Source organism: Zychaea mexicana (genome assembly GCF_025766255.1).
Source record: "Zychaea mexicana strain RSA 1403 chromosome Unknown BDB00scaffold_5, whole genome shotgun sequence".
NCBI classification, from domain to species: domain Eukaryota; kingdom Fungi; phylum Mucoromycota; class Mucoromycetes; order Mucorales; family Lichtheimiaceae; genus Zychaea; species Zychaea mexicana.
This window is the reverse complement of record NW_026516668.1, coordinates 708263-734887: the sequence shown is the minus strand read 5'-3', so window position 1 is coordinate 734887 and position 26625 is coordinate 708263. Positions and strand designations below refer to the sequence as shown.

At 42.3% G+C, this 26625-nt stretch overlaps 7 protein-coding genes across 7 annotated transcripts; all 7 read right to left on the bottom strand.

Moving 5' to 3' along the window:
- Positions 1-1926: 1926 nt before the first annotated feature.
- On the bottom strand, positions 1927-5723 carry BDB00DRAFT_800530 (uncharacterized protein). The gene is made up of 10 exons (XM_053121789.1): positions 5382-5723; positions 5012-5252; positions 4885-4924; positions 4771-4803; positions 4658-4683; positions 4486-4578; positions 4306-4404; positions 2640-4219; positions 2438-2547; positions 1927-2349 (listed from the first exon to the last, which is right to left on the bottom strand). The coding sequence occupies exons 1-10, from the start codon at positions 5551-5553 to the stop codon at positions 2203-2205; spliced, it is 2541 nt and encodes an 846-aa protein (XP_052984760.1). The 5' UTR covers positions 5554-5723; the 3' UTR covers positions 1927-2202.
- Positions 5724-6246: 523 nt separating this feature from the next.
- Positions 6247-6766, bottom strand: BDB00DRAFT_451054 (uncharacterized protein). Its single transcript, XM_053117435.1, has one exon. The coding sequence runs from the start codon at positions 6641-6643 to the stop codon at positions 6380-6382; it is 264 nt and encodes an 87-aa protein (XP_052984759.1). The 5' UTR covers positions 6644-6766; the 3' UTR covers positions 6247-6379.
- BDB00DRAFT_451067 (uncharacterized protein) lies at positions 6765-7496 on the bottom strand. The gene has a single exon (XM_053117436.1). The coding sequence runs from the start codon at positions 7399-7401 to the stop codon at positions 6886-6888; it is 516 nt and encodes a 171-aa protein (XP_052984758.1). The 5' UTR covers positions 7402-7496; the 3' UTR covers positions 6765-6885.
- A 2742-nt stretch (positions 7497-10238) lies between these two features.
- BDB00DRAFT_754997 (uncharacterized protein) lies at positions 10239-10952 on the bottom strand (the record flags this gene model as incomplete). The annotated part of the gene is made up of 2 exons (XM_053118799.1): positions 10239-10345; positions 10451-10952. Coding segments are annotated over 2 exons (609 nt in total), but the record flags the coding sequence as incomplete, so codon positions are not given.
- Positions 10953-12729: 1777 nt separating this feature from the next.
- On the bottom strand, positions 12730-15797 carry BDB00DRAFT_800509 (translation elongation factor G). The gene is made up of 6 exons (XM_053121788.1): positions 15566-15797; positions 15187-15433; positions 14724-15045; positions 13996-14608; positions 13473-13916; positions 12730-13399 (listed from the first exon to the last, which is right to left on the bottom strand). The coding sequence occupies exons 1-6, from the start codon at positions 15770-15772 to the stop codon at positions 12932-12934; spliced, it is 2301 nt and encodes a 766-aa protein (XP_052984756.1). The 5' UTR covers positions 15773-15797; the 3' UTR covers positions 12730-12931.
- A 145-nt stretch (positions 15798-15942) lies between these two features.
- BDB00DRAFT_800507 (uncharacterized protein) lies at positions 15943-16608 on the bottom strand. The gene is made up of 3 exons (XM_053121787.1): positions 16505-16608; positions 16275-16417; positions 15943-16196 (listed from the first exon to the last, which is right to left on the bottom strand). The coding sequence occupies exons 1-3, from the start codon at positions 16575-16577 to the stop codon at positions 16113-16115; spliced, it is 300 nt and encodes a 99-aa protein (XP_052984755.1). The 5' UTR covers positions 16578-16608; the 3' UTR covers positions 15943-16112.
- A 7863-nt stretch (positions 16609-24471) lies between these two features.
- Positions 24472-24895, bottom strand: BDB00DRAFT_867638 (uncharacterized protein; the record flags this gene model as incomplete). Its single annotated transcript, XM_053126368.1, has 3 exons — positions 24472-24646; positions 24747-24801; positions 24883-24895. The coding sequence occupies 3 exons, from the start codon at positions 24893-24895 to the stop codon at positions 24472-24474; spliced, it is 243 nt and encodes an 80-aa protein (XP_052984754.1).
- Positions 24896-26625: the final 1730 nt, after the last annotated feature.

The following is a 26625-nucleotide window of genomic DNA, read 5'->3' as shown; positions in this document are numbered from 1 at the left end:
TAAACCCGTCTTCTTCAATACGCTTGGCATCAGTTTATTTGCCAACAACGAAGAACCCGCACTAAATACGATTAAATATCTGTCAAAATGTACAGTATGCAAGACAACTAGCGAAAGAAAAAGCCGATCATATGCGTCGTGGTGCTCATGTGATCCACTTGCTTTTACACTTTGCGAGTGACAGACGGACAAGAATGTCATTAGTATCATATGTGAAGGGTTATTTTGAGCAACAGGTATATATACCACCACTTGATTTATGTAGCTGTCAAGATGTTCAAGGACTGCGCTAAGTACGATAACCGCTGTCGTCGTCTCGTCTAATATATAATGCATAAAACAATGTTCTTTGCTTCAACCGTAGGAAGATCTTTTTCTATATCCATCTCGAACATTACACTACGTGTAACTTAAATAAATAAGTGGGAAACAGTGGTGCGCGATATTCCTACTACATTATCAAATGTGTACTCCATGTAAACCCTATTGCTTACTGTACTCTCCATAGCCTTCTCCAAATGACCAAGAGATAAATTTACCCTTCTTAGTTTCTAGTGAAAGATTACTCACCCATTATGCTTAAAGTAATAAACCAACAATGATCCCTCTTCGCCTTTGCAAAAAAGTAGCTACGACACAATATTTCTGTAGTTACTTATATATTCTGCTGTATGTACTAATGAAGATGGTCGGTGTGTAGCTTCTGTTCTTCTCGATTTTGCTTATCAATTTGAACCCTAAATTGTTGACATCATAAAAAGAATGATTGAAAAGGTAGACTTCAACACGTTAGGCGATAATACAAATATAATCGCTGGAAGAAGTACCTCAATCCTATTGAGAAAATTTTAGTTCATTTCTATACTTTTCGAAATTACTCTCTTTTTCGATTTCGGTATCGACGTTGTTACGAGTTTAGGTAGCTCAATGTACGTTGACAACCTCATGCAAAGCTCTAGCTCAGATGTGGAGATTTTAGAATATGTTATGCGGTCCGTTCGTTGTATCACAGCCATGCTATGACATCAATGGATCCTCTTCCGGGTCGTGACCAAATGTGTAGCCCTTCTTTGGCCGTTGTCTAAGAGGTAATGTTAGTGAGAGTCATACTACTGTATGTACCAAGGTTTCTTGAAGTTCCGAGTCTCCAATAACAACGATCCAGCCTTACCAGTTGGTCCAAATCAAGTTCGGCATCCATGTTGCCCTCTTCAATGTCCCTTAGTATTGGCCGTCCACACCCTTCCAGGCATTCCAACTGCTCTCTGGAAAAGCTGTCTTTCAAATGGCAATCGCACATTCAAGAATGCAGCTCATGTATTGATGATGGAGTACAAACAACAAAACTTCCTCGACCCAATAATGTTCTACTTACTGGTAATGATGACATGACATGGCAAAGTTGAGCATTTTCTTTTCCATCGATTCCGGATCGGTGCCATTTTCACAGCAATTTATGCTTAACTGAGGCCAGTGGTAGACGCAGCATGTACTATACTTGGCCACAGCACCATCATCGATTTGAGAAAACGCCTTCCCAAAAAAAGACACTACCCTGTCCATTCATCCTACTTGAAACGGTCAAGTATACAACGACGATAGCATCTCAAAGTCTGAATATCCTAACGACTGCGTTTTGCTGCCGTTTTATGGCTCTTGTAAATCTAAATTGACCACCCTGGGTTGAGTAAAGTTAGAAAAGGCCCAAAAAGTAATTTGGGATTGGTTTGAAGGGTGCATAGACAAAGGAGGAAAAAAGCGATGTATAGAATGTGTGTTAGTACCCAGCATATTTCTATTGTATGAAGTTGCCGATATTGCAACGCTTTAAACAATTTCTATCTCTCAATATATAACTGATCAATAAGGTGTTTGACCATTCATCAGTGCGTTTATATGTAACACATACAGTAATGAGCAAGAAAATTTACTGATGTGACCACTGACTATGGTATATCGACACCACTAAGATCGTTTATCTTTCTTCTTATAAAATAGACTCATCAAACCATATATTATCTATAAGCATACAGTGAAACTTTGTAATTTCCATAGCGTCAATCCCCAAGTTTTGTGTGAAGATATTGAGGGTTGAAAGTTAACGGTATGAAATTACAGGGGATCGACTGTAGTAAGTACACGGAGTATAAAATCACTCTTGAATTTATTCTTCTTATTCCGCATATGAGTTCCTCAACCACTTCATGACTCTACTGGCTCTTCATTGACGAATGGAAAGTTGAAGTAAGTAGCTACGTCAGCTACATCGGTCAGGCTTCGTAACATGCCAATGATATCAAGCGAGCTGTATATATTGTCAGGTAACGGTGGATGACATGAAGGGAACGTCTAGACCAGCATTAAGCGTTAGAAACGTTGGCATTTAGCCGGCTCAAACCGATTTCTCCCTGTAATCTATTCTTTGTCGTACTGTTACCTTTTCATCTTTGAACGAAGAATGACATCGTAAAATAATACAACAAAGTGTAAATCGAACAACAAAGGTCCATAGAAACTCATCCGTCATGAACCGCTTAACATGCGCATCTTAAAATTCATAAGAAAAATTGTTAATTCCCAGGTTGTACTAAGTGCAACTTTGTCCCATCCATCAATGCTTCAACCTATTTATTACTTACCAACATCCGGATGAGCCAGCAAAGTTTCACCAATCTTTTGTTCCATAGCCGATATTAGCGAAACGCACTCGTCCCAATTTGACTGATCCAAATTTCCAATATCTGAGACGGAGCAGAATCCGAGCAAAGGTGTATGAAGGAAAAGTGTAAATAAGCTACCAATCTCGCTCCTATCTTGAACTGACGATGGGTATTCTGTGGGCGACATGAGGCTCATGACAGGCTGATCAAACACGTTGGGTATGCTGCTAAAGGCGACGCTGCTGCTGCTGTCAACTATAAGAAATAGCGGTTTCCGAGTGAAGGGTATAAGGTCAGCTGGATGAAGACAATAGACAGAGGGCACTATGGGAGGTGATGCCGTTTGTGCTGCAGTGAATGGTGATGATCCTGGTGCTGTATTGGAAGCTCCAGGGGCAGAAGTGGATGTGGATCCTCCTCCCGCTGCCGCTGCTGCTGGCGTGGAATCGGATCGTTCAGCGGTAATTCCCGATGCCGCACTGACATTTTGCTGCTGCGTTTTTCTGTTGTTGGTAGCTACACCACTTCGGTAACCAGGATCCTGTGCCTCGGGATATTCACAGCCGTCTGCGGACAGATAGAGTAGCATAGCACCGTTGTCGGCAGTATCTTTGAAAGCAGTGGATATATACACAAAAAGTTGGCTAAGAGATGGCCGATAAAGTAGGTATTTGTGTGGATTGATACGTCTGCTAATAGTAGTAGTGCCCTTGTCTCCACCAATTAGATTGTTGTTGCCTTGCTGTTGTTGTTGTTGATCTCGCTGTTGCGAGTTTTGCGTCTGCTGCTGTTGAGAAGACTGATGTGGTTGCACTTGTTGCTGTTCTTGGGTTGTCTGCGACTGCTCTGGTGTTTGCTGCGATTGCTTTTGCTGCTGATCACCCGAAACAGTCGATGATGTGTTATTGGCTGCCGATCCACCACCAGTGCTATCATCACCTGCAGTCCCTGCATGAACGCCTACAATACTTCGTGTAGTCGTTGACTTGTCCTTTGACATGACAGGGTCCTTGCCATCATGATGCGCTGATGCCTGGTCAGTCGTCAGCGTTGTTGCTGTTGCTGGTTTAGAAGCTGCTCCCTTATTTGCCTTTGTTGCAGTTGTTGATGTCTGGTTCGTCGTCGTTGTGCCAGGAGGTTGCATTTCAAGGCTCTGCAGGATGCGATACATGTCAAGCGTAAGCTCTGAAAATTTGATCTGTTTTTGACAGTTGCCAACCAAGATAGCTTCTTGAAGTTTCAACTTGCTGTTCGATGCGGCACCAACACCGTCGCCTCGGTTCAATCCTGACGACCATGATAGCCGATGCTCTACCGTCACAGGCGTCCGATCCGCACTAACTGGCGCGAGTTTTTTCTCGGCTTCCATAAACGTGTTAATTTCATCCAGAACAATCTGCCACTCCTTAGCGTCTGGAGGTTTGAAGCTCTTTGTATATTCGTCTACCAGGCTCTCCAACTCGCTGATGAGCAAGCGAATATTGCTATCCTTATTCAGTAACAGGCTGACCACAACGAAGCGGGCATAGTACCGCATTTTCTTGATCATTAGGGCAGGGCTATAGAAGATGTGTTGCATAATAGAAAGTTAGCAAAATTAAGAAACACCATCTAGGAAGGAATTGTTCAGGTTGATGTACTATACTTTTTCACTTCAAGGATATCTTTAAAATATTGACGTTCATGTATCGCGTCGTAAAATACGAAAGCTTCTTGCAGATAGCTCGTATCACTTGTTCGTAAACTAATAGCAGATCAAAAAAGGATATTGCTCAGAAAAAAGAAAGACATACTCTATATTTATACCCATTTGGGCTTGACCTACTAATAATGATAATATAACTGCCCGATCTTGCTTGCGATTTCTCCTACTTCCCACCGCTTTAGTCCGTAATTGTTCTTATCCTCCAAGACAGGCCTGAGAGAGTGCTAGGGTTAATAGGAGTAGTCACATATCGAACGTCATTGAAATGCTTTGACGAAGAGGCAACCATTACCTATGCGTCTGCTGAAACTTCCACAGCTACATAATAAAAAGAGCATTAGATTTGACGAGCCTCTTCCCTCCTTTCTCAGTCAATATGTATTTGAACTCATGCAATCACTTTACCTTTGTATACACTTCAAAAGTTTTCTCGAAATACTATCTCCTCAAAGTCAAAACAACCCTCCATATATGATTATGATGATGGATAGATAGGAACAGCCAGTTAAAAGTACTTACAGGTCTCCATTGTCGATGACTACCGGTTGGAGGCAAATCTCTATATGCATAATGAATTCATGGTCAATACGCATGAAAAACACATGCATATGCATATTCTTAACAATCCAGGAAAATGACCTTGTACCTGAGGCCACTAAACAAGCTCTGGCTTTTTTCCAGTAAATACTGAAACTCTTCAACTAGCTTCTGGTTTTGTAAAGCCGATTCGTCTGCTGCTGCTGCTGCCGTAACGGCGGCCACAGTGGCTTCAGAGGTTGTTGCTGGTGGGGCTGTAAATGTGACCTGTCCACTGGCAGCAGTAGTGGTACTATTACTATTGTTGTTAATCGCTGTTGCTGTTTCTGACGTGGATCGTGCATCGCTTCCTTATGTTTTTAAGACACAATATTGTGGGACGCGTAAGTTGGTCATGTTGTGAATTAGATTCTCCTCATCGAATCCGCATCTAAACGTGTCGTGTAAGAAGAGAGAGAAGGCCACGACACTCTTCGTACCTTGCTGAATTGACGTGGCTGTCGATACGCTGGGGCCAACACTACTACTGCCACCACCAGAAGGTGCAACACCAATTTGCTGTTCCTTTCCATTAGACTTGTGAATCACGTTGTCGGTACCCTTTTGCGGAGGCGATGCAGGCCGTCCTGCATTCGAATCGGTTGACTCCATTTGCGGATTGTTATAGGTTTGGTAACCTTCCGCCCGACGGACATGCACGCCAGTAAAAAATCAATGCGCTGTAACTGGGCAGCACACGTCACTTCTAACCCTTATTGTTGACAATCAAAAAGTGTCATCATGATGTTTACGAAGACAACTCTTTCCTTCTACTACTGATAAACTATCCGATAAGGTTCTTCTGCTCCAAAAAAAGGCACACTGCTCTTCTTCACACTAGTGTAGGTTAACCCCTTCTCTCCTCTTTCCCTCAAATTCTAGAGAGAGAACAAGAAGATGGTAGAACAGGATGAATATCCGTATGAAAAACTGTATTAAGTTTCCCTCTTGCTTAGCTTTCGCGAACGCAAAGAAGATGGAAGATGCTAATACTGGATGACTGTAGACAAGTACCGCTTACCACTGCAACAGGCAGTCTAGGTAGGTTTCCGGACATCAACTTTACTGATACTGTTGTTTCATCCAGCGTTGAAGAGCACATATCACCACGATTAAAGAATTGACTTCCACGACTGATGGGCCATCCCTCCACCAAATGATTACTGCCATCCTACCAGTTCTTTTCTAATTTTGATACATGTCAGTATACCTACTAATGTATACACAACACTATGTCAGCTACTAGAAGAACATCAATTTTCTATACTCCTATCCCAATGTCTATCTAGAATAGGCCTAGCGTATATCATATAGTTACAGGAAAGGAAAAAGATACTGAAGCCTTTATTGGAACAATAAGAGTACTTGCATACATGGAATAAGAAGGGAAAGGCGATGAGGATGATGATATATAAGAAAAGAATCAGATATCCATAAATTATTCGACAATGAGAAAAAGGCGGGGGAATTCATAGAGAATATGCTTGAATGCGCAGGAAGGGGGTGTACAAAAAAAGGGAAAAAAGATAGATAAGGTAGAAAAGCATATACATACAAAGAAGTGGGGTTTGTTATGATACTCAAAAGTACACACAAGGAAGAGTTGTGGTTGGAAAAGTATATATATAAAAGCTGGCTGTGAGAAAGAAAGATGACAGATGAAGAGCGTGCAGATTGGGAGGGGCTGAAAAAGAAGGTTCATACAACAAGAGAGGGCTATATAAGGTTCTGATCTGTAAAGAAATAATGTACGACAGTAGATAAGAAATGGTAGATGGGCGAAAAGATAGAATGGAATAAATCAAGCAAAAGAACGGAACAAAAGAAGATAATAGAACAAAGAGAGTGCAACATTGTTCAAAAGAAAGAGGAACGTGTTGTAATCGTTTGAAGGGAATGGTTGATAGAACAGTAATAACAGTAATGGTGATGGTAGTGTGGAAATTATTTACGCGAAAAGTGCTGAGGCGATATGTACAAGGTTGGTTGCGTCTGTCGAAGACGATGAACGCAGCATCTGATGGTGCTGGTGATGATGATAATGATGGTGCGGTCGATGGAATACGGAGCACGTTTCCTTGTCATCGCAGGACGAGGACGAATAGAACGAAGCGTCCGAGAACATGGAGGACGATGATATGGATGAGTTTGATGACAAGAGCTGAGGTGGTGTTTCTGAAGCACTGGTAGCGGCACTGGAAACCCCGCGTTGCCTGGTATTATTGCTGCACGACGACAACGATGATGACATGGGTGACAACGACGACTCGTTATAAGATCGCCGGCGACGACGAGTTGATAGCAACGACAAAGGTGGGCTCGAAGACGGTTTAAAGCTGAAGACGTCTTGCGTTGTTGTCGTTTTTGCTGCTTCATTTGCTTGACAGACAGTAGAGCAAAAAGGCGTACTCTATATAGTAAGCTGTTGTTAAGCAGGAGGCGCATACAGTAGTAATACATAGCAGGTGTAATAGGCCAAAAAAAGAGAGAAATAAAGTTGCAAACAATCAAAAGATAGCATCACAATACCTCGTCGAGCAGACGCTTCTCGCAATACAAGCAAATGTTGAGCTCCATTCTAAGCTATGGTACACAAAATAGTAAGAGGCGGGGGAGAAGGCAAAGCAGAAAAAAAAAGTTGATAGTCTTCTCAAAGTGCGAGGGAAAGAGGAGGAAGAAGAGCAATAAGTATATAGGCCGTGTCCTGTTCTGATAAACGATTCTCCAGGTTAGGCTGAAGAAGAAAAAATGGCAAAGTGGAGAAAGGGGAAACAAAGTATTTATAAAACGGTGTTGCTTGACATCTGACCCAACAAAAATGTACACTTTTTAGCAGCTTGCAATCCGCATCCGGAAGGTTACACTCTTGCCTTTCTCTGCTGTGATACGACGTGCAGCCAGGTACTACACCATCATCACCTATAAAATGTGTATTACTACTCGCACTCTTGCACTAACTCACACGCGTTTACCGGTATACCCCTCTTTTTTCACTCTTCTGTTGCCTTGAGATATAAGTACCCTTTCTTTGTGTAGAGTTGGCGGTCTGTCACGTTCTATGTTGAAGAAAGGGGTTTTAAAAGAGGAGGGCAATCCCTTGCATTTTGCTATCTTATGCACGAATTATATCATCATCAGCATCCACCTTCTGGGTTATTGGTGGGCACCAAATTTATACCATATATGTCACGACGATTTTCATGTAAATGCGACCTATCACAGTAGTTGGTAATAATAATGATGACGGCGGCGGCGGGAACGATTGGCGTATCTTTATACAGCGTATATCTCTTCCCTTCTCCTTCTGCTGCTTGCTTGCTGCTAATGTGATGGTGCCCCTGTTTTTTACTCTTTTGTGATGAATGATAAGAAACGGTTGATTCCTAGTTCAATAGCTTTATAATTTCTTTGTCTTTACTTTAAAAACCCGTGATCCCAATTATCGTTGTAGCTGTAATAAAAAATGGACCCACGTTTTCTGTTTGTGTGATATCCTCAGATGATATATGCTAGCGTTATGACTCACAACCAACCATTAGACTCGCATACCGTAAAAATATTCATCAAAAAAGCTTATCGTTGGATTTTAATAGATATGTTTACATTAGGTCGATACGTTGCGCACCAAGTATCGATAAAAAGGAAGGATATACATGTGCTATTGGAGCTATTGCAGTGGTCATTATGCTTCATCACCAGAATTTGAAGTATCCCAGCGGTTGGGTCGTGAATCAGACCGTTGAAAATGAAGTCATGGTCTTCACTATCATCACGACACACGCTAGCAAGCGGATACGATGAAAGATTACACATATAAGCTACCTTTTAATGAGATTAAGAAATATATGTGAATGGATAGTATAGTTATGGTAACATCGTCGTCAATATTATTGCTCAAGCTATTCGTGATGTTGGTAGTATATAAAGAAATCGAGAAAGTGCTTTCCTTGTTGTTTGGTACCCATGACTTCATCTTAATCGATCTAATTCATATTGACCCGATCTCCTTTCATGGGATTATGTATCAGAAGAAGAGCGCACGAATTAGACTTTATAGTAAAAGAGATGGTTTGCAATTGACTGGCTGAATAATGATGCAATAGTGGAGTAAGGCATGGTTAATAGAGGTGTCCTAGGAGAAGATACTGATCCCCTTGAGCGCTGTTGTTTTCTATCGCAAGATTTAAAGAACGATATCGTCAGGTAATAGTAAGTAGTGCACGTCGTATGTTTACATTATTAGCCGCGTCCGAATTGTTCCGGATCTACCATTTTACTGTGTATCATGAGGCCGAAATTGTTAAGTAGCAACCACGTTGGCGGCAAAAGTTACATTCTTGTTTCTAAATAGAGCTATTTTACTTTTCACTACGCAAGATAAGAGAGGATGCATGATGGCGTTCTTAACAAAGATTAATAACGTAAAAGATAGAATGTGGGGCAGATTTCCCGCTAATGTATCTTTTTCCTATTCGCGCTATCGAAACCCTCCAGTCGCGGTGCATCAAACTGTGTATACTCGACGTTATGATTACATACGTTGTTGATAAATCAGGGGAACAGCTACCGTTCATGCTCCCTGCATTGTATACTTAGATGCTGATATAATTATACCGCCAAACTATTATATAAGTGCCATCTTAATCATCACCCACAGCAGCAGCCAGCATTATCTCTATGTAATGTTATTTGTTGTAACCATATCTAGATAGTACCACCTATCAAGTTTGCATTTTACAAACGGCACTATAAGCCTAAAGCTGTAAAGAAAACGTTTGAAAAAAAATGAGCTATCTGCTGCTGCTGCTGCTGATCTTTTAACCCGTGCTAAAATGACGTTTCTTTAGAAAGAACTGTTTTCTCATGTGTGATTATGCGTAAGACCTACCTTGTGACATGTCGGAGCAACAAGGAAGTGCCAATCATCAACCCCACTTCTTCCTTTAAATATCCTCGCTTAATTCTTCATTTCACTTCTGTTTTACCATCTAACCTTTATACCTTACCATATAGAGCGTTACTTGCTAAACTACAATCATATGTTTTCCACTCAATGCCCTTAGTCTTGCAATCCTATGATGATAAAAGTAGCGCTTCTCAATGACGCATAGAATTGAGTTGAAGAACACAATCCGTTTGAGCAACGAACTTCTTGGTATCCTCTTCAGAGACAGCATGCAAAGTATGCGGAAAATGGATATATTTAGGTGCAAATGGATTTAAGACTACACATCTATGCGAGTCCTAGCGAATCATATTGTACAACACTAGTATGAAGAATACATGAGGATGGATTTTTAGTACAGTAGGTTATATATAAAGAGAGCAGATGTTATGCAAGCAATGCCAAATGCTGATCCAAGGCCAACGGCACCATCGTAGAAACAGGTAGGACATTCATTACCTAATATGTAAATGACATTGTTTTTTTGTTAATTTGACAAGCAGCAAACGTTTTAGAGTACACATGACGGCAAGAAACAAAGTTTAATACATTAAAAATACATACCGACAGTAGCTGTAGAGTTTTCGTAGTTTCCACTAGTATAAAAAGCAATTGAAAGTGTCGTTTGTGGTGAAAGCCATCCAGGACTTTGAATGGCTGATATACCGCGTTGATCATACAACTGGATCTGATAATAGCCATTCATGAGCGGATAATCCAAAGGTACATCGGACACGTGCCACACAGCACTGGTCTCAAGGCCGCCCATGGCCGAGATGGTGTATGTTACAGAGTTTGGACCAACGGCGGCTAAGGTTAGATTTGCAGGTTGAACGGAAAGATTTTCGAACTCCCAAATGAAGGTGACATTTTCTTGTGGGTCAATACGATACAACGGAGAAACGGATGCGCTTCCGGTAGGCGTGACGAAGGTTGCACCGCCAGGGTAAATACTGTTGCCGAAACTTGCAGATGTAGGTAAGCCCGCTAATGCGTCACTTTCGCTGGCAGCTGCCGAGCCAGTGTTGCTTGCTTGTGGTGCTGTGTTGATAGGGGCAGAGGAGGTAGCCTGTTGTGCATTGTTGCTGGATGTTGCTTCTTCATTCTGTGATACAGATACTGCAAATGCATAGCATCATGACTTGTCAACAATTTGATCTGTCTTTCATTGTTGTTTTCTGGCGTGCAGCCATCTGGTACTTCTATAGTGTAACTATATGCTAAGCTCCTTTACCGTCTTGTCGTTTTCTGAGTAGAGCATTGTCACCTCTAGCAGGATGCACTAGACATAATAGACATACGGCAACTAATAGCAGTAATGTTGTAAAGTTGTACGTGGATCGTATCCGATGTTGTAATGCCATTATGGAAGTTGGAAAGAAGAATATCGGATCTTTAGATGGATAAGGGGAAGAGGACGTCTATCGTATCAGTAATTGAGAACGTGATATAAAAAAGTAGAAGTGAAAAAAGAAAAAGTTTTCGCAATCTATGATGAAATGCCCTGTTGATGGATGCGGGCGGTGAATAGCGTCTTGGCAAACGGCTGAAAAAAGAATGTAAATTTAGATTGGTCATTGGAGGTTGTTGATTCGGCATGCTCCGCGCCAAAGAAAAAAACCATCTGTGTGTGATGCCATAGCAACAACACGCATTTACATATTCTACATATGCAGTTAGTCCACTTTGCTTCTTTTTTAACCTTTTTTACTAGTTTTTAGCATGAACGTAGCTTCACTTCAGCTCCTTCAATGGACCGATGTATTATAAGGAAAGGCTGTTCAATTCTTGTTTTTTGATGTTGTCGTCCGAAACGGCGCCCGCTTTGTTGTTATACTGGTGTTCGCTAGCTGACATTACACTTATGAATTAAAAAGTTGTTCCGTTGCCATACTGTAGCTGCGTTACATCAAGGCATATGACATATTAGCCCCGCACGCCAAACTTGTCATTACCCACACAGTATACATACGCGCAATTCAATCAGTTTGCGTCCACTTTCTTAAGAGTCCATTTTTTTCACAGTATGTTCTACTAAGCAAGTTTACGTCTTGACTGACAGTAAACGTCATTGCCTAATTGTTTTTGAGTCTACCGTTCTGTATTTTGTACCGTGTTTACGGCCTTTCATATAAGACGGAGCTCGAAAAGCGCGCATGCCACGGAGCACTTTGCTCTTTCTCCAAATCGGTCTGCTTCGAATTGAGTTGAATGTGTTGTTAAAGTCAGCTGTCGAAAGAAACACCGGATACATCTCTAACCTGTTCTACAATGGCTTATGAGTCAGTGATGCTACAGCATCTGACAGGTGGTCTATTTCCTTCTGGAAGCACTTACTAGTGTACATAGCACATGGCTAGTTTACACTAGCAAGGCACGCTACTAAGGGTTACATTTAATGCAGGTTAAGTTACACAGGTTGGAGGTCCAATGTGGCTTCCGGAGATGGATTTCAGTTACCTTATATTCAAGACGAATATGACCCATACAGGACCAATGTCAACGAATACTTGATCCAAGCTTGGCAGTTTTATGATAAACATGTTCTGGTGCTCATCTGATGGGATCGCTTTATATGCTATTACAAGTCTTACAGAGGCTGGCGGTATCCTTAAGCTTAAATCAGAACTCCTCGACCGGGTCAAACAAGGGAATATCGTGGAAGGTCAGTAATTCGAAACCACGTTTGAAGTCGCTGCTGAATTCAAGCTTCTATATTTGCTCGACCACATCTTCCTCTTCTTGGTCTGGATCTGAAATAGTTCTCACAATGCGTTGAGCAGAATTAATTACCTTGTGCAACCCGATCATGTGTGTAACTGCTATAACACCGTTTTTGACATCCGACAATACCCTCCCATTGACACATCCTTGCAGAGCGTCAACTATAATAATAAGCCGTCTACTGAATGATCGAGTCGAGAATATTTAGTAGAAAATGGTCAAAAGAATGATAATGGAGAGGGGTAATAGTAAACTACTTTTTTTCCTTACGTTTAATAAGTTCTATCTACACATGAATGAAAAATTTATATACGAATCTATTTATTTCTTGGCAGCTTCCTTCTTCTTGTACTCCTGGATCAACTGTTCCTGGACAAAAGTCTGGACGGGCTGATGTTCCTTGTATTCCATGGAGAATTCGCCCTTGCCTTGAGTAGCCGAACGAAGTTCGGTCGAGTAGCCAAACATGTCGTTCAAAGGAACGTCAGCAGTGACAGTGAAGAAGTCTTCTTGGATATCGGTGTCGGCGATGGTGCCCTTGCGCTTGTTCAGACCACCAATAACGGTTCCCTGGAATTCAACGGGAGCAGTAATCGAGACGTTCATGATGGGTTCCAAAATAGTGGGGCGACCCTTGGCAAATGCCTCTTGGAAAGCGTTCTTGGTGGCGATACGGAAAGCCATTTCGCTGGAATCGACGGCGTGAGCAGCACCATCTTCCAAAACCATACGAACACCGTTGACGGGGTGGCCGATAAGAGGACCCTTCTCTAAACCATCCATGAAACCCTTATTGTTTCAAGAAAAAAGTTATAGGTTAGCATATGCTTATGATGAACAGACAAACACTTTTTTTCTTTACCTTCTCACAAGCAGGAATAAAGTTGGTAGGGATGTTGCCACCAATGACACGGTTTTCAAAGGCAATATCCTTGCCGGTATCTTCATCAATTTGCATAGGCTCAAGGTTACCAACAACGCGACCGAATTGACCAGCGCCACCAGATTGCTTCTTGTGGGTGTAGTTGAACTTGGCAGCTTGAGTAATAGTTTCACGGAAAGCGACACGGGGCTTGCCAGTGACGCAGTCAACGTTGTATTCACGGCGCATACGTTCGACGTAAATCTGCAAATGTAATTCACCCATACCCGAAATGATGGTTTCCTTGCTTTCCTTATCAACATGGACGCGGAAGGTAGGATCTTCTTTCTGGAAACGGTTCAAAGCCTTGGAGAAGTTGGGCGATTCACGGCCGTTGGGGCTAATCGAAAGCGAAATTACGGGTTCAGGAACGTACATCGAGGTCTATAAGCATATAAGAAGGTAGTTAGCAACATGCATAAAGAAGCCGGCTTTTCATGTAAAATAAAAGTAGAAATATTACCATAGTGTACTTCAAAGCACCATCAGTGAAGGTATCACCACTAGCACAGTCAACACCGAACATGGCACCGATTTCACCAGCACCAAGCTCATCAACATCTTCCATATCTGAAGCATGCATACGCACCAAACGAGGGACCTTGATCTTCTTGCCAGTCTTGACGTTGGTGATAAAACCACCACGCTTCAAGGTACCTTGGTAAATACGCATGTAGGTCAATTGACCATAACGACCTTCTTCGAGCTTGAAAGCCAGACCGACAAAAGGATTAGCGGAGTAAGGGACCAAATCAACAGGCTTCTCCTCCTGAGCGATATCGAGAGCAGTGTTCGTGACCTGGGTAGGATCGGGCAGGTAGTTGATGACAGCGTCCAACATGGGCTGTACACCCTGGTTCTTAAAGGCAGAGCCCATCAAGACGGGAGTGAATTTGAGATCAAGCGTGGCACGGCGGATAGCGTTGGTGAATTGTTCGGCAGTAGGAATTTCTTCCATAAGGTAGATATCAGCAATTTCGTCATCGACATTAGCCAATTGTTCAATCAGTTCTTGTCGCTTCTCGGTAGCAAAGTCCATCAATTCGGCAGGGATATCCTTTACAGCGAGGGATTCACTGAGCGAAAAGGATAGAAGATACTCTGTTTAGCCACGCTATATCCTTTTACCCCAAACGCATCCCATCTTACCGAACCACAATCTCTGTTTCCTTTTAAGTACGATATACTTACCCATATTCGCCCTCATTGTAATAAGCCTTCCAAGTAGTCAAATCAACGACACCACGGAACTGGTCCTCGGCACCAATAGGGATCTGAGTAGCAGCAGCAGTCAATTTGAGTTTGTTTCGCAGTTGATCAATGACACGGAAAGGGTTAGCACCGGCTCTGTCCATCTTGTTGATGAATGAGATACGGGGAACATTGTAACGACGCATTTGACGATCGACAGTCATGGTTTGAGACTGGACGCCTGAGACAGAGCAAAGAATCATGACAGCACCATCAAGCACACGAAGAGCGCGCTCGACTTCAATGGTAAAATCAACGTGACCTAAAGCAAATTGACAACATTCCAAGCTATTAGGTAAGTATATCCCTTTTCCTCTGTCTTCCTCTCTGTTTGGATTCACGCATACCACACAAGCATTTTTCTTCAGCTCATCTTCCTCTGTATCCCATTACTGATCATTACCAGGAGTATCGATAATGTTAATGTTGTAGTCGCCCCAGCTAGCATAAGTGGCGGCAGACTGAATCGTAATGCCTTTTTCTCTTTCGAGATCCATAGAGTCCATCTTTGCACCTACACCGTCACGACCACGGACATCGTGGATTTCCTTGATGCGGCCGGTATAGAAAAGAATACGTTCGGTACAGGTGGTTTTACCAGAGTCAATATGTGCAGAAATACCAATATTACGGAGCATGCGAAGACGTGCCTGGTGAAAGAAAGTAAAAAATCAAAACACAAATAAGTATCGTTGAATCAGTCAAAGTGTACAGCAGTTTTAACACTTTCTTAGCAATTTTCAAAAAAAAATCACTTCTTTTGTATTTTGCGAGAAACTTACAATATCCTTGGGATCGGCTTCTTCGTCATTAGTTACAGTAGCAACAGCTTGTGCATTCGTAGACTGAAAACGTTGGCAGAGGTTTATCGGTGCGAGAGACAGGGTTTGGCGAGACGTGTTTTGGGAGAGGGTAACGGCGGCCTTTTTAAATGAGACCGAGTTGACCCTTCCAGGCAGCCCTCCAAGCAGAGAGCGCACGAACGACATGACGGGCGTGGTAGGTCTTTCGAGTCGGAAGAGGTACAACAAAAAAAAGTTGGCCCTGTCAATTCACTTCTTCTATCGGAGTGACTGCTCAAAGCCTCCCGCTTGTGAAACATACGCATTGAGTCAGTGGATGGGTGTAAATTCCATCATCCAGTATAATAGTCAAGAACTCATTCCAAAAAAAAAATTCAATTATAAAAAAATTACGACAGAAGGTATTGGTATAATGATGACATGGCGGTATATAGGAATATGGATGAAACAAACTACTAGCTTGAACTGGTAGACTTGGAGCTACTTGCTTCCGAAGACGCTTGCGATCTTAGAGTAGTGATGGATTCTACAGCATACAATTGTAGATTGTTTTTCTATCTTTCTTTCTATAAAATGCAAAGCATTTTTGAGCACTTGATACCATGAGATGCTATAAATACTATGTGTGAGTAATTAATTCATTTTAAGTGATATAAAGTAAAGAAAAAAAAAGAATAGTTAGACTTACACGAACTTCTAGGAGAGATTCATATGCTAGCGGAAGAACACTGAAATCGTGTCTGCTTAGTGGCAGGTAAAAGATAGCAATGGGGATCATACGGTATGTAGCTTGATATACCAGATCCATTACGAAAACAGTGCACATGAAACCTATTTTTGATCACGTGAGCAACAAGCATTATTATCACGACCTTCTATTCAAATACAATCACACCCTTAAATCCAACCATTATTTACCTTCGATCAACACTCCTGTTACAACAATATCTTCTTCGTCCAAACCATTGTTGATCATTTTGTCAATCAACATCCACCTGCCTCGCTTCGCTCGGCTGAATGAGCCCCTTCGCTGCGCTCCGGGTCATTCAACGGATTGGATGTTTCCTGGGGGTTCCCCCCAGACCCCCAAGGTGGGGGGTTCCCCCCCACACCCCCCTTCTAAACCCTAACCAAAGCTCGCTTCGCGAGCTTACTTACTGCTACGCCTACCTACAACCTGAAACTCGTTCGCTTCGCTCACTGCTACAACTGCTACTACACTAATCCCTACAGAAGTTAAAGATAGCGGACTATAAGTTTTACTAATGGCAGGCATTGTGCGAAAGAAATAAGAAATCTAAAATGATATGTATACAAAAGTGAAAGTATAAGAGCAGGAAAAAGAGTGGGGAGAAAGGGCGAGGTCTAAGATGTAGCAGCAGTAGCATCGTTGTCTGTGTGTGTTTGGGTTTGAGGTGGTGATTGTTGTGGTGGGTGTAAGAGCACTTCGTGGTAAACGATGTTTGTCGTAGCAGGGACATCTGTAGTGGATAATTCTGACATATCGACAGAAATACGCAAATTATCTGGGTTGGTTGCTCGTGAAAGAGCAACATACAATTGACCATGAGCAAACACAGGCTCTTGCAAACGGATGCCAACATGGGTTAATGTCTGTCCTTGTGCTTTATGTATGGTCATGGCGAATGCGGGGCGAACAGGGAATTGGCGTCGGCAAAGGATGAATGGATATTCACCCTCTGTGGTACACATATTAATTCGAGGAGATAGTGTTCCTCACCGTCGTGGCCTCGATCCATCCTTTTGACAACAATGCAATGATCTAAAAGAGCTGTGATGAAAACTTTGGTCCCATTGCAAAGACCTTCATCAGGATTGAGATTTCTCATAAGCACTAATGGCATTCCCACTTTAAGATCAAGAGCATGTTGCGGGATACCACTGGCACTTAAAGAGCGAAGATACTCAGGAGGATAGCTGGCGGCGGCGACGTCTGGATCGTCTGCGTCAATAATACGGTCAGTCGAAAGATACTGCCTGCTCTGGCCAGGAAAAGCTCAAACGCACAATCATTGATCTCGTCAACGTCAACATTTTTAGCTGCTAAAATAGCACGATTGCTGAATTCTTGAGGTTGTGGATTGGGTTGACGGATCGATGGGTAAATGGCATCAATTAGCGCGACTGGATCTCTTGCATCAATGAGCCATTCTCGCGGTATTTCTATGCTCTCTCTGTGCGGAGGCCGTCCATCACCAATGGCAAGAAGTGTTTCCGCGAACGCTGCAGCAGTTGGACCTGCATTTCGGACACGCATGTTGACTGTAAGGTGCAACACCTGGACATCCGCCCAAAAAGGTGCAGACCGGATGCACTCTCCGGCAACCTCAGATCGTGTGCCTTTTTTGACAACAGGCAGCAGCTGGCGAAAGTCACCGCCAAAAACAACAACCTTTCCACCAAAGGGAACACCCTCGTACACAGGATCGACAGCACCCATGATATCACGTAATGCCTTGTCAACAGCCTGAAAATTGTACTTGCTACACATTACAGCTTCATCCCAAATAACCAAAGATGCTTGTTGTATGAGATGTGCGTGTGGACCACCAAGTCGAAGATTGCAAGTAGTAGTATCGTCTGCATTGATCGGTATTTTAAAACGGCTGTGAGCTGTGCGACCACCGGGAAGCAGAATTGCAGCAATGCCAGAGGAAGCAACAGGCAGTGCAATCTGATCTCGCGAACGAACACGACTTAACAACGTCTTGAACAGCAGTGACTTGCCGGTACCTCCAGGGCCATTGACAAAGAAAAGATGTGGCTGGTTTTGGTCACCTGGTTCGTCAACTGCCTGCATTATTGTATTGAATGCATGTCTTTGATTGTCGTTAAGTGTGGGGAACAATTCGTTGTGAATTCGAGTTTGCTCTTCTGTGACATACTCCCCACGTTCGACTGCTTCTAGAGCAGTGAGCTGTGGAAGAGCATCGAGTTCGGTGACAAAGTCTTGCGGTAAAGAAGGAAACTCGGAAAGGCGGTGACCTGTGGATTGTAATCGTGTTTCAATGTCGCCAAGAGTACGCTGGAATACTTGGTCCCATTGATCAGGTACCAACTCGGTCTCATTATTCGGAAGTTGAACGTGCATTTCGAAAAAGTAATCGTCGCTCAATCTTTCGCGATGATTATCCCAGAGTCTGCGTGGATCAGAAGGCGAGCAGTTTGTAAGAATATAGACGAAGAGTTCTCGAAGCGCTGCAGCTGAAGGAGAATGGATAGATGCCTCAGTCATGCAACGATCCCATTAGTCATCGGATTCCAACAAACCATGTGCGAGAGCGGCAGCTTCAAAGGATGGATGCACGACATCATTCAACGTTCTTAACGACTCAAAACTGATAGGACCACGAACAGTAAGCAAGAGCAATCGAAGCGAATACAATGCCATATTAGACGGGGACGCGAAGTAGATGCGAGAAACAACATTTTGAAAAGGTGGACGGGTGCGGCGGTTCCAGGTCTTCGTTCGCTTATCCCAAGTATAATGGCAAGGGATCTCAACGTAAAGATATTGCCGAGCCTCTTCATCTCGAGAACAGAGGTCGAAAAAAGCAGTAAGCTTTGTTCTCGATGCGTTGTTGCGTGCTGCTGCAAGACCTACACGCGAATCGTTTGCGTGGAAAGTGACAGATTGCTGGTCAGGAAGATGCAGTTCTAAGCGGGACACATAAGGATGGTGCATATGGACCTGGTATTCGAAGGTTCGCCAAATTGCCTCGCAAGGACCAATATATCGTGCGTTTTGATATTGCGTCACCTCATCTACTGCCTCGCGCTCAACATTGGCAGCAGTATTAGTATCGGCGCCAACAACAGCAGTAGTGGATCGTACTGCTTCCGGCTGCCCAGCTCTAAGTGTCTCCAACTGCGCCCTGTCTGATCCTTTTGTGATGTACTTGCACAAATACTTGATAGCGCGTGCAGAGGTACAGATCTCAACGTTGATGTGAGCATTGTACTTTTGGCATAGGTACGGGTTATAAGGAACAACATGGGAATTGTCAGCAACAAAGTTGGATCGGTGAAAGTGATGGCGACGTTGAATGTTTTCGCGTCTACGATAGATTGGATAGCCGTCTCTGCTTACGCGCGTTTCAGCAACGAATGCTTTGGGATAACCTTGCGAGCATCGTCCATCTTTCATACAAACAGCGTCCCGTTTAAGATCTCCACATGGTCCGTGTACCATCGATCTTGTGACTGTGGCGTACAGTTGAGGCTGGGTGTTAGGATCTGGCAACTCGGCGCAGACGAAACGGTCGTAGTCAGAAGGATTACGGGGACGGTCTTCATGGTGTAGGATGAGTAGGATGTGCACGTGTGGTAAGCCACGTTTTTGAAACTCAACGGTTGCAACATACCCCTCGATGCGGCCAAAGCAACTGGTTTCTTTGATGTGCGATAACATCTCAGTGATCTTCATATGGAAGACTCTCGAACAGATGTCAGGACGATCAAATGCCTGCTGACCTGGAAGAAGTTCAGCTTGGATTTCGGCCATTGTGGATTGCAGGTAAAAGTGATGAAGAGTGTGGGATTGCCTCTTTGACGAATGATTGCCAATCCATCCTGGAGCATCTGCTTCATGTACCATGGACCCCCTGTGAAAGAAGATGGCAAAATAATTGATCGACCAATCTGACGTAAGTCTACATCATCACCAATACCGTTGTACACCTCAGAACGTAAATCACTTTGATTGTTGATAATATACTGAAGGCGCGAATACTCGATGCGTGCATAGTTGTCAACAACTAATTGTTGGAAAAGACGACGGAAATGGTGCTGGTAACTCGCTCGTTCTCCATCACGGATCATGAGCATATACGAACAGAATTCGAGCAACGTAACGGTAGTGGTCTGGCGGTCAGTACTTTCACACTGCATTCTAGCAAACCAACCATCATCACCAAAAGGAAATATAAGCACGTAGTGGAGGGGCATATAGGATGCATGGAGTGAACTGATGGTCTGTAAACCTAACTGACGATCACGGATGACAATGTCGTGAGGTGATGTTGCGCCATCCACTGTATCTTCGACAATCATAGCGGCGACCTCTGGATAACTCTGCTGGTCATAGCGTCTACCCATTTCACGTGCAGAACGGATGACAACCTGTAGTGTTCCAAAAGGTGTGTCACGATATGATTCAGCAGCATTCATGAGTGTTTGCGCATATGGGTTGCATCTCTCCATGACGCGCTGGAGCAAAGCTATCATGCCATTATCGAGTCCAGTAAATAGTGTCTGTCTTCGTGCCAGTTGCTCTTGCGTATCAGCGAAATATATCTGAGCGAAATTGGCTGGTTGTTGCTGTGCTGAACGCAATGCCCCCATGCAATGGTACATTGTGCCATTGATGCGAAACGTGGAAACACCATTTGAACCATCAGCCAGATTACGATCGTAGTTTGCTCGAATGGACGCAAATGCAAACATATTGTTGTACGCGCGAATATTGGTGAAGAAATCGTCGCTAGTATCATTTCCATTGGTCAAAAGGTCAATGATTTCTTGTGGCGGATGGCGAGGGATGGGTAACTGTATTTTGCCGTGTGTGCAGCAAATACTGAAACGTGGGTTCGAGACTGAAGAACTTGTGATTCGTTCCTCAATCCACATACGTGCCTGACAAAACGTACAAACAGCATTCATGCGAGCAAGAACGTGTCGATGGAAATTGTCTCCTGGTGTAAAACAAATGTTGGGACCGAACACACTCTCAGCGACGAAAGGAATAGTGCACGCAACTTTATACTGTGCTCCATGCTCAGACTGAACGTTTGCTTCATTGAAAGGACATTCTTCAGAAGTTCGTCGCGAATGGCCAGGTGCCCCGCAGCTTGAGCATGTGCGAACAGGTTCTGCTAATGGCGCATCATCGGACCGAGAATCTAGAATTCATGCATAAGTATATACCTTGCATACACTAAGACACCTTAGTCAAACACAGCGTTCTAACACATACCAGTCGCTTCAGCGCTTTCCAATCTATTGTTCGGATTGGCAGGGCAATCGCGATGCGAAGACCGTTGGTGCGTGGTTGATCCACAGTGGGGGCAGGGTCGACGCTGCTCATCTTGAGTGTCAGGTTGCTCAAACATGAAAGGATCCTACACGTAAAATTGGTCAGAGCAAGGAAATCATAACACACAAAAAATGTAGTAATCTAAACGACTTTGCGGGACGTTCCCCCCAACACCCCCAACCTCTAAACCCTAAACACGTCCTAAAGCGCTTCGCACGTCTAAGCATTTCGCTAATTTCCCAATACGGATGAAAAGAAGCATACATTGTCAAGTCTACGGCGCACATTACGCTCATTCAAAGGACAATCACGATGGCGTCGAGTTGAATGGGTGGTTGCACCGCAAACACAGGTGCGAATTTCGGGTTGGTTTTGCTGTTTAGCCGAGAATACACATATTTAATATTTATTCGCTTTTCTTCAAACAAAAGTTTTTCTTTTGGATATCGTAAGGTACATAAGGTACAACACAGTTCCAGCTAATCTAACGACATACTTGTTGCGAATTCATTTTGTAAAAAAAAGACCGAAGTTGAAGTTGGGAATCAGTGTAAAGACAAAAAAGCTTTCAGGGCAGTTGAAAAAAAAAGTCGGGGCTTAGCCATCCGAATTACCAAAAAAGGGTAACTTCGTAAGAACCACTTCTCTTTTAATAGTAGATCAACATCCACCTGCCTCGCTTCGCTCGGCTGAATGAGCCCCTTCGCTGCGCTCCGGGTCATTCAACGGATTGGATGTTTCCTGGGGGTTCCCCCCAGACCCCAAGGTGGGGGGGTTCCCCCCCACACCCCCTTCTAAACCCTGACCAAAGCTCGCTTCGCGAGCCTACTTGATGCTACGCCTACCTAAACCCGAAACTCGTTCGCTTCGCTCACTGCTACTACGCTAAACGCAGAAGTTAAAGATAGCTGACTATGTATTACTAATGGCACTGTGCGAAAGAAAAAAGAAAGAGTGGGGAGAAAGGGCGAGGTCTAAGATATAGTAGCAGTAACATCGTTGTTTGTGTGTGCTTAGATTTGAGGTGGTAATTGCTGCAGTAGGTGCAAGAGCACTTCATGGTAAACGATGTTTGTTGTAGTAGGGACATCTGTAGTAGATTATTCTGACATATCGACAGAAATACGCGAATTAATTGGATCAGTTGCTCGTGAATGAGCAACATATAATTGACCATGAGCAAACACAGGTTCTTGCAAACGGATGCCAACATGGATTAATGTCTGTCCTTATGCTTCATGGATGGTCATAGCCATTGCAAAGTGAATAGGCAATCCTCGTCGGCAAAGGATGAATCGATATTCACCCTCTGTGATACACATATTGTTTCGAGGAAGATAGTGTTCCTCATTGTCATGGCCTCGATCGATCCTTTTGACAACAATGCAATGATATGAAAGAGCTGTGATGAAAACTTTGCTCCCATTGAAAAGACTTTTCATCAATGTTGAAAACTTTCTTGACATTCCCACTTTAACACTTTAAGAGCATGAGGCGGGATCGCACCGACACTTAAAGAGCGAAGATATTCAGGAGGATAACGTCAGTTGAATGAAACAGGGAAAAACTCAAACACACAATTATTAATCTCGTCAGCGTCAAGAATTTTAGCTGCTAAAATAGCACGATTGCTGAAAGCTTAAGGTTAATCCCATAGGCGCGTCCCCCCTCCAAACCCTAAACACGTCCGAACGTGCTTCGTGCGTCTAAGTATGTCGCTAATTAATCATTACGGATTAGCAGCATACATTGTCAAATTTACGGCGAACATTATACTCGTTCAAAGGACATTCGTGATGGCGTCGACTTAAATGAGTGGTTGCACCGCAAACACAGGTGCGAATCTCAGGTTGGTTTTGCTGTTAAGCCGAGAATACACATATTTAATATTCATTCATTTTTCTTCAGACAGAATTTTTTCTTTTGGATATCGTAAGGTACATAAGGTACAACACAATTCCAGCTAATCTAACGACATACTTGTTGCGAATTCATTTTGTAAGAATATGACCGAAGTTGAAGTTGGGAATCAGTGTAAACTGTTGAAAGCTTTCAGGGCAGTTGAAAAAAAAAATGTCGGGGCTTAGCCATCCGAATTACCAAAAAAGGGTAACTTCGTAAGGACCACTTCTCTTTTAATAGTAGATGCACGATTTAAGTTCGTTGCCGAGCTTTACGTAGTCAGGTCGCTGGCCGTTGTTGACTTTTACAGGTGGTTTGATTTCCACCACCATTATCAACCCTTCTTGGGGAAGGTCTTCACCGTACTTGAAAAAAACTGACAAGTCAGAAAATTGGATATCTTTTTTTATTTTTGGCAGCGTCAGGCACCTTATCATCGGCTCTACAAGTAAATTATCATATGTGAAATGTCAGGTACCCTTCTAAAAAATATACTACCATGGGGACATATGTTTTAATCGAATAATTAACATACCCTTTCCTTGAGAGCATGCCATTTTCTTTTAGGAATGGTAACAGCACAGGATCTACGACTTTTATGGTGATTGAGCTTTCAAGTTTCGTAACTTTGTTTGATGTGTTGGGAGCATATCGAGAGACCCTGGCAAATATATATAATAGATCATAAAAATTAATAAATCATGATAATAATGTTGGTGGATTTTATAAGAAAACAAAAGTCCTATGTAGTATTACTCACAAATTTCTTAATGACTCCTTGATCATTTTGTTATCATCACCATCTGGAAACTTCTTAATACTGCTGTCAACCTTGCAAAAATTTTGTCGAGCAGCCTGTATATACGTTTACTGGTCTGTTAGTAATCCCGCCAAAGTATTACTTTTCTGAATTCAATAGTGAGTATTTCTACCTTTGTAATGTGGTAATAGCTGATTCGGTTTCAGCAGGCAAGTCATCAACGGTGTATCGATCTCGACACTCCTTTACCATCAATTCCCAGGTAGCAGCTTCAAATCTGTACTCAAGATCTGAGCTACTCAAGGAATCCATGCCATCAACCAAAATGATACAGTTCAGCGAACTATGATAGTGGTTAGTGGATTCGAAACATAAACCAAAGGTATTGTTAGCTTCGTAGCTACATAAGCTAAAGATTATTTAATTGAGAAATAAACACTTACAGTTCTTCATGGATCGAGATCAACTGTCCTGCTTTTGCTTTTTGGAGTGACTGGGCTTGATATTCAAGAAAATTGCTTCATAACTTCAACATCACCAACTTTCCACTTTAACATAAAATTATATGAATATCTATACAGTTGACCCCCATTTTTTGCACCTCCACTTTTTGCAGGTCCTCAGTTTTTGCAGCTTTTTTTGGAGGAATCCCGTTCATCACTTGGTAAAATAGCAGTTTCCTCACTTTTTGCATTTTGCAGCCCAAAAAGAAGGACCTGTAATTTTCCGCTAGTAATTTTCATTCTATTAGAGAGCGGCGACGCTGAGAATCGAACCAATGATGTTTGTTCTGGCTTTTCTTGCAGAAATCATCCTGGATTTTTCTGAGTTCATTCCAGTAAATATCTTGCTGGCAAGAGAATGATAAAGGAAAATCCAAGATTATACCTTTTCAGTAACATTCAAACAGTCTTGAGCCTATATTAAGTATTCTTTCTATTAAAGTACTGTTTCCGTTTTGATTCAAGTCTTTAAAGAAAACTACCTTTATTGATATTGATAACTGCTCCCAGTCAGGTTCCTCTTCTACAATGATTTATAGTCATAGTAACAAAGAAGGATGTATCCTAAGTAGGGGTCGCAATCTGACCTGTAGGTCAAAATCAACCCGCGGGTTGAGGACAGGTCAATAGGTCGGGTTGATGCTTTTCTGACCCATGGGTCGACCCGTCCAACCCTTGACCCGACCCGTTGACCCGTCGTGACCTATGTATACATATAATATGTATGAGGTACTTATATTAAGTAGTCAATCTTCTTGTTGGGAAACATAATTAGTTGTCAATATGTCTGCTATAGAACTATAGCATAAAACGTACTTAATTCTTTTTATTGTGGGATTATACTTTATATTCAACAGTATAGGATAAGTAAGCTATAAGCAATATATATGATAGGAGTAAAGAAGTAGCAATAGTGCAATAAGAATATACAATAGAGGGTGGCAGTAAGAGACGCGGTTTAACAAAAGATAGAAAAGGAATTGATAAAAGAAAATCGAAGGAAGAAGAAAGAAGTGAAAAGAAAAGGGAAAAAGGAAAAGGATAAGGGGCATATAGGGAAGTCGATTTTCAACCACACTTTAGATATTATGCTTTCTTTAAAGTATGTGAGCCCAAGCAATTTCTTTTGTGATGGCACAGAACCCTTTACCTTTAAGAATAATCACTCAAAACGTAGATGTTGCTAGCACTGCTAGGAATTTGCGTGCCATCATCTTAGAGAGCTATATATATATAGGGTTTTGCACTTCCAGTGCTCAAGTTCAGGCTGATCGACACTTCCTTCATCACTACATTGAAATCAGCCTTGACCCGTCAACCCGAGTTTTGACCCGTCGGGTTGAACGGGTCGGGTCGGGTCAGTGTTTTCTTGACCCACAGGTCGATGGGTCAGACCCTTGACCTGACCCGACCCGTCTAATTGCGACCCCTAATCCTAAGATAATTGACAGAAAATTTAAATATTAAAAAAATAAAATAAAAAATTGTATATTATTTTTAAAAATAAATTAATTCTAAAGTTACTACTATGACTATAATAGAAATGAATTCATTATTGTATGATATGAAAATAGATCTTTATATTCTACTTTCTGATAATACAAAATTAAATAATGTATTTACTATAGTAAATTACAAATAAATAATATAAATATGATATATATTTTTGATAGAGAAAAGAATTATAGAGATTAAAAAAATAGAGGAAAATATATAAAAATAAATTAATCTAGAGAAAGATTTTTTAGATAATGATAATATATATTATATAGAAGATTTAGATTTATTGATAATTATAGATAATTCTGAAAATAAGATA

Excerpts from the sequence above, each read along its gene's own strand:
- BDB00DRAFT_451054 (XM_053117435.1), bottom strand. The coding sequence starts at position 6,643 with ATGAACCTTCTTTTTCAGCCCCTCCCAATCTGCACGCTCTTCATCTGT.
- BDB00DRAFT_800507 (XM_053121787.1), bottom strand. The coding sequence starts at position 16,577 with ATGTTGATTGACAAAATGATCAACAATGGTTTGGACGAAGAAGATATT. Across the intron at positions 16,418-16,504 it reads AACAGGAGTGTTGATCGAAG|GTTTCATGTGCACTGTTTTC; the intron begins GTAAATAATGGT and ends GATCAAAAATAG. Across the intron at positions 16,197-16,274 it reads AATCTCTCCTAGAAGTTCGT|CATCTCATGGTATCAAGTGC; the intron begins GTAAGTCTAACT and ends TAGTATTTATAG.
- BDB00DRAFT_800509 (XM_053121788.1), bottom strand. The coding sequence starts at position 15,772 with ATGTCGTTCGTGCGCTCTCTGCTTGGAGGGCTGCCTGGAAGGGTCAAC. Across the intron at positions 15,434-15,565 it reads AAGCCGATCCCAAGGATATT|GCACGTCTTCGCATGCTCCG; the intron begins GTAAGTTTCTCG and ends TTCTTTCACCAG. Across the intron at positions 15,046-15,186 it reads TAACATTATCGATACTCCTG|GTCACGTTGATTTTACCATT; the intron begins GTAATGATCAGT and ends AATTTGCTTTAG.
- BDB00DRAFT_800530 (XM_053121789.1), bottom strand. The coding sequence starts at position 5,553 with ATGGAGTCAACCGATTCGAATGCAGGACGGCCTGCATCGCCTCCGCAA. Across the intron at positions 4,925-5,011 it reads AGCTTGTTTAGTGGCCTCAG|AGATTTGCCTCCAACCGGTA; the intron begins GTACAAGGTCAT and ends TTATGCATATAG. Across the intron at positions 4,405-4,485 it reads CAGTTATATTATCATTATTA|TTTACGAACAAGTGATACGA; the intron begins GTAGGTCAAGCC and ends ATCTGCTATTAG.
- BDB00DRAFT_451067 (XM_053117436.1), bottom strand. The coding sequence starts at position 7,401 with ATGTATTACTACTGTATGCGCCTCCTGCTTAACAACAGCTTACTATAT.